The sequence below is a fragment of the Cucurbita moschata genome, unplaced genomic scaffold (assembly GCF_002738365.1).
Source record: "Cucurbita moschata cultivar Rifu unplaced genomic scaffold, Cmos_1.0 Cmo_Scf00022, whole genome shotgun sequence".
NCBI classification, from domain to species: Eukaryota; Viridiplantae; Streptophyta; class Magnoliopsida; order Cucurbitales; family Cucurbitaceae; genus Cucurbita; species Cucurbita moschata.
In genome coordinates, this window is record NW_019268538.1 from 964,236 (window position 1) to 972,775 (window position 8,540).

The 8,540-nt window shown below is 37.7% G+C and overlaps 2 protein-coding genes across 2 annotated transcripts in view; one reads left to right on the forward strand and one right to left on the reverse strand.

Moving 5' to 3' along the window:
- Window positions 1–299: 299 nt before the first annotated feature.
- LOC111459435 (probable NADH dehydrogenase [ubiquinone] 1 alpha subcomplex subunit 12) lies at window positions 300–4,095 on the reverse strand. Its single transcript, XM_023102343.1, has 5 exons — window positions 3,909–4,095; window positions 3,380–3,406; window positions 2,229–2,323; window positions 1,090–1,199; window positions 300–650 (listed from the first exon to the last, which is right to left on the reverse strand). Exons 1-5 carry the CDS (start codon window positions 3,995–3,997, stop codon window positions 495–497), a joined length of 477 nt encoding a protein of 158 aa, XP_022958111.1. The 5' UTR covers window positions 3,998–4,095; the 3' UTR covers window positions 300–494.
- An 860-nt stretch (window positions 4,096–4,955) lies between these two features.
- The window catches only part of LOC111459712 (DNA-binding protein SMUBP-2-like), an 8,783-nt gene continuing 5,198 nt past the window's right edge, over window positions 4,956–8,540 (forward strand). Inside the window, exons 1-5 of the mRNA XM_023102736.1 lie at window positions 4,956–5,658; window positions 6,010–6,318; window positions 6,461–6,744; window positions 6,875–7,906; window positions 8,198–8,366. Of these exons, the coding sequence (XP_022958504.1) occupies window positions 4,956–5,658; window positions 6,010–6,318; window positions 6,461–6,744; window positions 6,875–7,906; window positions 8,198–8,366 (2,497 nt within the window). The remainder of the gene's footprint in view (window positions 5,659–6,009; window positions 6,319–6,460; window positions 6,745–6,874; window positions 7,907–8,197; window positions 8,367–8,540) is intronic.

Consider the following 8,540-nt stretch of genomic DNA (forward strand, 5'->3'; position numbering starts at 1 on the left):
ATGGGTTCTAAAAATACCAAGGAACCACTTCAAAATATGATTAGTAAACTAAAAGTTTTGTTCACCACTCAAAAAAAAAAAAATCATTCTTATAGGCTCTTCTAAAAAAATCTTCCACTCCAACGCAATAAAAAGATGGATATCCAATTGATGAATGGGTATTGGTCCGGCTATCTAAAGCCTACATGAAAATACTGTGGATCTAAAGCCTACATGAAAATACTGTGGATCTAAAGCCTATCAATCATAATTTGACTATGATCTTCATTATAGCCAAATGCAGATAAGAACAGAGTTTGGAAGGAGATGGCACAACAATGAATTTGTTAAAAATTTCAACAGAAACATGCTGAAAAATTCATCGCATGTGTTGTGCAGCAAAACAAGATGAATGTTTCACAGCTTGCATAAGATAACAAGTCGCTTATTCAGAAGAAACAAAACCAAATATCCCAAGGATTTCCAGATTGAAGAAAGGGATTGATAGACATTACTTAGGACTTGGTTGGTTGCCATGACTGGTATCGGGTCCAATCTCTCTGTCCAGGATTAAGAGCATGTCCTTTGGAATGGTAAATAAGTTCTTCACCTTCCCCAGAGAAGTTTTCCTTATGTTCTATTCCATACCTGCTGGGTTTCAGCATCAGAAGCTGCAAAATATTTTTCATATCAACGACAACATCGCAAGGTGAAAAGAAAAAAGAACTCCCTTTATTTTATTATTAGGCTAAAGCAACCATATGGTCTATAATCATTTATATAACTCTGAATTTCTTCTTGAAAGATTAGGCTTTGCTATATATAAATTTGTTAAAGGTAAACTCATGTATCATTAAATTACTGTTTTACTTGGACATGGGCATGCAACTTGAAAGAAGGGAATTTGTTGATTGACAGATTTGAATTTTATGTGCCGAAGTAGCGTCCAAGCAGTATGTCCATGTGTTAACAAATGAGATTCGTTAATACATTGCGAGCAGAATTTAAATTTTTTAAAAGATCAAAGACAAAGTTGAAATTACTAAAAGGCTAGGGATTGTTTTATACATTTAGCCTTATCATTGTTATTATTATGGCTAGGGGAATTACCTCGTCTCCTGTGTGATCAGTTATGTAGTGGAGCCAGCCATGCCATTCGGGTGGCACCTGAGAAGCATTATATCGACCCTTCTCTGCATATTCAACCCACCTGTGTCTTCCTACAGAAATGGCAAATTCGCTAGCTCAGATTTCCCCAAAATAAAAAAGAGAAGGCTAGAGAAGGCTAAAAAACACTTCCAGTGATAAAAATTGTATTAAGAGTTCTAATAATGTTCACAAATTCTTTCGTAAACATGAAACAAGCCTGTGTGAATTTGATGGACAATATATAAAATGCGTCATCCTCATCCTACATATTTCAAACTTCCTTTCTTGATTTTACTTTTGAGGGTTCCAGTAAGATTTTCTTGGATTCTTATCAGCTAGATATTAATAGCAGGAATTGGGTTTTTTTTTTTTTTTTTTTTTGGTCCAAAGTAACTAAGCATTTATTGAGAGGAGAAAGAATTTTCAAGGGCATACAAACAAAAGTACTGCAAAAGGAGTTCAACTAGCAACTAGAACGGACTCCAATCCAAAATGCTTCCCCAAGCTGATAATTACAAAAGGACTGATTTACAGACGACCATAATGACGCATTAAGGCTCACAGCCCTCCACACCTCTTCCAAAGCCCTCTCCATCTCTAAAACCTACTCGTCTCGAGCCACACCCCCACAGAATAGCAAAAGAACAAGCTTGCCACAAGACTCTTCTATCATGAAAGCGAGAGTTCACCAAAATCTCCTCCAAAACGTGAAGCAACAATCCCTTTTACGTAGCACAGGACTTGGGCAGTTTTGAACAGAAAAAACTAGTTACATGTAATGCAAGGGAATGTAGACCTACTGCATGAGTTTGTAACAAGATATATAATCAATCTGTTTGAATTAACAATGTTACATATGATGGCAAAGTTTTTAAAAGAAAAGAGTAAAAATTTTAAACAATTAAACATTCCTTCTCTGCATATAAAATATTTATCGTTTAAACATTCCTGCAACTTAATCTACCAGACAAAAGATAAACCTAACATGGTAAATTTCTTAAGCAATGGTTTATGTATCTTAACCTTGACCCAGAGAAAATAGGTATAGGTAGTAGCATCGTGAAACTCCAATGAAAACAAATTAGACAGAAAAAAAATACCATATTGAGTCTCTTCATCGAGCTTCTGGTAATATTTATTGCCAAACTTATCAACACCCACAAGTGTCGCACCAATGTTGTGAATTTTGGTTTGCCTGAATACGCAAAATAAACAGAATAAGTGATGATTAAGATTGCCTCTCTAAACCAAATAAAATGCATAGTTTGCAAGGAAAGGAAATTATTCAGTGTATGACTGAGACCCCCAAAAATAAAGGCTGGCGTCAATTAAAGTGCCAAGTTATATTGTTGATGGATAATTCCAGAAAGTATCATGAAAATCATAAAATAATTGCACATATCATTTGAATCAAGGAAAAAACTACAGTACATGGTTTAGTTAATTGATAATACAGTTTTTAGTAGCTCAAGACTTAAATATAACATTTATGTGTATTTACATTCATCTAAAAAAACATTAGATATTAATATTGTGGAAATTTTAAGGAATAGAAAAAGCTTAGACAAGAGAGAAAAGGCACGCACAAGAAGAGAAACACAAAATACAAATTGGTTTAATATACAGCAATTTAGATTGAAAAACATAACCTGTAAGCATTTTCAGACCTACATTATAAGTGGAATGAACTGACCAGTGACCGTTTAGCAAGTCTGTACATCATATTCTCTTTCTTGAGTATATTAGCATAATATATTATTATGGAAGACCATTGTGATTTCAGTTATCACAATACCTCCCGAATGACCCACTGAAGCTTTGTATAAGAACTTTCATTTTTGTTCTTTTTCTTTTCTCCCCCCACTATGGTCTTAAAAGGTAGTGCCAAATTAATCATAGTTTTCTGAAGAGGGGGCTGATCCCAGTGGAGGAAGTCACCAACTAAATGGGAAAGAGATCGCTTTACTGGTTGGAAAAGGGTGGTCTTCGAATTAGTAACCTAAAAAATGACTCATCTGGCAAAATGAATTTGGAGATTTCTTAAGGAGGATGATATTCTTTGACACAAGCTTATAGTGAGTGATCATGGTCGGCACAATCTAGGTCATCCACGAACTAGCACAGAGAGTATGTGAAAGAAGGCGACAGCGACTTTTCTAAACGGGTACGTGCGTGTGTGGAGGGAAGAGAGGATGTAAATCATAAATCATTTCAAAGGAAAGCTCAATATTGAAGGGAAAATTTAACTTACAATAGGTTTCCATCGGGTAAGCATTTCCTGCAAGATTCAATTAAACAAAAATGGTTAGCGCAATCCAATTTCTAATATTGCTTTAGAAACAGAGACGATATTGAATGGTTGATCAACAGTGCAAACCAAGTCCATAGAGAGGGGAAAAAACATCTAGCACATTCTATGGCGACACAAAATACAATTCTGCGAAAGCAATCCCAAGTAGCTACCTCTAAGAGCGTAGAGAGAATATATAATCAACAAAATTTGCATTTTTCACGCTGCTATTGGCGTCTGAAACATCCAATGTAAGGAAAGAAATACCCATACTGATTCAACATTAAAACAACCTTTCCAGAACAATAAGAGAAACACCAATACATCACATTGATTAAGCATAAGAGAAACAAATGGCACGAATTCGTATTCAAACTTGACGATTATCCTAAATTAACAAACCCTAAGATTCCTCTAGAGATTCGATTAAAAAAAAAAAAAAAAAGAAAAACCATGGATCAAAAAGAAAAATAGGGCAGGAAAATAATACAAGTAGCCTTCTTCCTTGAGCTCTCTCCAGAAAGTGCCGATCCCTTTATCTTTGATCGACTTCACAATCCCCCGCACCACCGACGCCATTTCTCTACCTCGGAGTTCCGGCGCTTTCGACTCTCGATTTTCGTTTTCTATTCACCTCCACCAAGCAGGTGCCTTGATTCCGCTCCCAGATCGAACGAAGGTGTACGTGGAGATGATGACGTGGTTTGCGATCTGGGAATTTTAGGGTAAAACCGTAAATACTAAAAGTTACTGCCAATATAATAATAGTAAATCCATTTTTACCATTTACCCTCAACAAGTTAACCACGTTTTCAATTGTTACACGTAATGCATTAAAAATGAATGACGTGGCCACCTCCCTCTGGTTAGGAAAGACCGTACAGCAATTGAACACGTTGATTGCGAACTGGCCAATACCCACGTTGACAGAGAGATATGTCTACGTGGATTATATTATAATTATAATTTTTAAAAAGTTAATATTTAATATTCTAATTTTATTTTTTTATGATTAGGATATTTTTGTAAATAGTTTACACTATTCACAAGTTTTATCAATATTTTCATAAAATTAATTATTCTTTATTTAAATTTATTTAAAAGGGGCATACAAATTATGGTTAATTTTAGTATAATTTAATTAATAAAAGCTAATAATTATTAAAGAAAGTATTTATTTATGTTGGATTTGAATAAAAAAATAATAATTTAATGGCGTAGGGATTTCGAAGGATTTTTTTAATTAATTCCAACTAGGCAAAAAATAAGTGCCACGAAAGCGACCTCGCTGGCGCTTTCGAGCTCACGAAGAAAATCTCTCGTCGAAAGAATCGTCGATGTGTTCTTCTCTTCCTCACCTCAAGTTCACTGCGCGGCTTAAATTTGCAGAACACATTTCCCGTCCGCCATTGTCTTGTCTTGAAGATTTTTCCGCCGCTTCTACGTAATGCAACGGTTTCCTCACGTTTTCTTGTTTCAACTTCGATTGATTTCTTCTGTTTGAGTGTTTTTCTCTTCGATTTTGAGTGTTTGTGCGATGAATGCGCCAACGTCGATTCCCTTGTTTCGCCAGAATCACATAGCGGTAACTGTTTCTTTCCAGCAGTTTGTTCAGACTGTTAATGACGCTAATCATCCCAGTGGAGCGCAGAAGAGGGTTCGTGTTGTCAAAAGTAAGAAGAATGTGAAGAAACCCAATATTCTCGAGGTTTCTTCTCCGTCTACTGCTAATCGATCTGCTGGTGCTAGAATCAGCATCAGTACCAGTGGTTCAATCGGTTCGGAGACGAAGGCGCGACCGAAGCGGTCGCCTCTGGGTGAACAGGAAGGGAAGAAGAAGAGTGATCGGGCGGTTAACTTGCATGGTATCTATCAGAACGGGGATCCTCTAGGGCGGAGGGAGCTGGGGAAGAGTGTAGTTCAGTGGATTGGGCAGGCCATGCAAGCAATGGCCTCTGATTTCGCTTCTGCGGACGTCAACGGAGATTTCTCCGAGCTCCGGCAGCAGATGGGACCGGGGCTTACTTTTGTGATTCAAGCCCAACCGTATCTGAATGCGGTGCCTATGCCCCTTGGACTTGAAGCCGTCTGTTTGAAAGCTTCTACTCACTATCCCACTCTCTTTGACCATTTCCAGAGGGAGCTCAGGGATGCCCTCCAAGATCTCCAAAGCAAATCGCTGATTCTAGATTGGCGCGAAACTCAATCATGGAAGCTCCTCAAGGAGCTTGCTAATTCAGGTTTCTTCTCTTACTCCCAAGTAATATCTGTACCAAGTTACATATCATTTCTTGCAAGAAAATGATGCTTTTTAATCTGTTTTAGTAGACTTCTTTTTCATTTCTGAAGTGTTTCCTTGACTAGAATTGTTGTTGAAGTAAAGAATTAAATTGAATTCTATTGGAACACTAAGTAACCATTTAACAAGATTTTACTGTTCGTTATCAAATCATTTTGAAATATAAGTTACGAATTTCAAATCCTGTGTTTCTAATGGATGCATAAAAAGATATATATATATATATATATATATATATATGTTCGATTAGGAACAACTTGCTTGACTGGGAACTGACATGGTGCATTTGCAGCTCAGCATAAAGCTATAGCACGTAAGATAAGCCAGCCGAAGGCTGTCCAAGGTGCTTTAGGGATGGACCTGGAGAAGGCCAAGGCTTTACAGAGCAGGATTGATGAGTTTGTAAACCGCATGTCTGAGTTACTTCGCATTGAGAGAGATTCCGAATTGGAGTTTACACAAGAGGAGTTGAATGCGGTCCCTACACCAGATGAGGGTTCGGATAATTCTAAACCCATTGAGTTCTTAGTCAGTCATGGCCAAGCACAGCAAGAACTCTGTGACACTATATGCAATTTGAATGCAGTTAGCACGTTTACAGGTCCATCTAATGATTTCATTTTATAAGAGCGATTCAATCAATTATTTTTCTTCAAATTCTGAACTCAGCTCAACTTCAATATTTATTCTCGAAAGTTCGAGAGAAGTCCTTAATCGTATGATCAACTTTTATTGGTATTCAGGATTAGGGGGGATGCATTTAGTATTATTCAGAGTTGAAGGAAACCATAGATTACCACCTACAACCCTTTCGCCGGGAGATATGGTTTGTGTGAGGGTTTGCGATAGCAGGGGTGCTGGTGCAACTTCTTGCATGCAAGGGTTTGTGAACAATCTGGGGGACGATGGGTGCAGCATCACTGTTGCTCTAGAATCTCGTCATGGTGACCCTACCTTTTCAAAGCTCTTTGGAAAGTCCGTGCGTATTGATCGTATTCCAGGGTTAGCTGACACTCTCACTTATGAGGTACTAGGTGAATGTTTGTTGCTTGATTCAATAAATATACTTGTCCTGCATTGTTATCTTCAATTTTTCTCCATGAGATTATATTCAAGGAAAACTGCTATATCTGAACCAAGTATCGATTCATTTACAGCGCAATTGTGAAGCCTTAATGTTGCTTCAGAAAAATGGTTTGCGAAAGAAAAATCCTTCTTCTGCTGTAGTGGCTACATTATTTGGCGATGAAGAAGACATCAAGTGGATGGAAGATAATAACTTAATAGATCTAGCTCATACCAACCTGAATGACATAGTGCTCAATGGAGACTTTGATGATTCACAAAAAGGTGCAATTTCGTTTGCTTTGAATAAAAAGCGGCCGATATTGATAATCCAAGGGCCGCCTGGCACTGGAAAGACAGGTCTGCTAAAGGAGCTTATAGCACTTGCTGTTCAACAAGGTGAAAGGGTGCTTGTAACAGCACCTACTAATGCAGCTGTTGACAACATGGTTGAAAAACTCTCAAACATTGGGATAAACATCGTTAGAGTAGGAAATCCGGCACGGATATCTTCAAGTGTTGCATCCAAGTCCTTGGCTGAAATTGTCAACACTAAACTTGCAAGTTTTAGAACAGATATTGAAAGGAAGAAGGCAGACCTAAGGAAAGACTTGAGACACTGTTTAAAGGACGATTCATTGGCTGCTGGCATACGCCAGCTTCTGAAGCAGCTTGGGAAGACATTAAAAAAGAAAGAGAAGGAAACTGTGAAGGAAGTACTTTCAAATGCCCAAGTTGTTCTTGCTACCAACACTGGAGCGGCTGATCCTTTAATTCGGACGCTGGAGAAATTTGATCTAGTTGTTATTGATGAGGCAGGTCAGGCAATTGAGCCAGCTTGCTGGATTCCAATATTACAGGGACACCGTTGTATTCTTGCAGGTGATCAATGCCAACTTGCTCCTGTGATTTTGTCTAGAAAAGCCCTGGAAGGTGGTCTTGGAGTATCATTGCTGGAGCGGGCTTCAACCTTGCATCAGGGGGCTTTAACCAAAATGTTAACAATACAATACCGGATGAATGACGCAATAGCTAGTTGGGCTTCAAAGGAAATGTATGGTGGAATGTTGAAGTCCTCACCAACAGTCTCTTCTCATCTTCTTGTAAACTCTCCGTTTGTCAAGGTACCATTCTCCAAAATTACTGTCGGTAGTGTACTTTGGCATTCCAATCTAGACATTCATGTCGGGGAGGTTATTATTTATTAAGTTATATTTCTAAGAACATGAAGATCTTTTGACTTACCATTTTGATACTAGTTCCCTTACAGTAACCTGTATGAAATTGAGGTTACATTGCAGAGTCTATTTTGACTCAACGTTGATAAATTTAGTTCTAAAAATGAGTCCAAAGCCTTCAAAGTGATGGATAGGTCTGTGAGAAGCTTCTAATGGTAAGCTTCTTTATTGATGCAGCCAACATGGATAACCCAGTGTCCCTTGCTGTTGCTTGACACTAGAATGCCATATGGCAGTTTGTCAGTTGGTTGTGAAGAGCACTTAGATCGAGCTGGTACAGGCTCATTATACAATGAAGGCGAGGCAGATATTGTCGTGCAACATGTCTGCTCATTGATTTATTCTGGTAAGTGTTTTTTCTATGTCAATATCGATAATGTTATGTGTTAGTGTCTATTATAAGTAGATTAGGGAAGCAAATGACAAACATAGATGTATGGTGAATGTTAGTGGGGATACTGAAAAGACTGATTCTCTCTAAGCTTTTTTTTTTTTTTTTTTTTTTTTTTTTTTTTTTTTT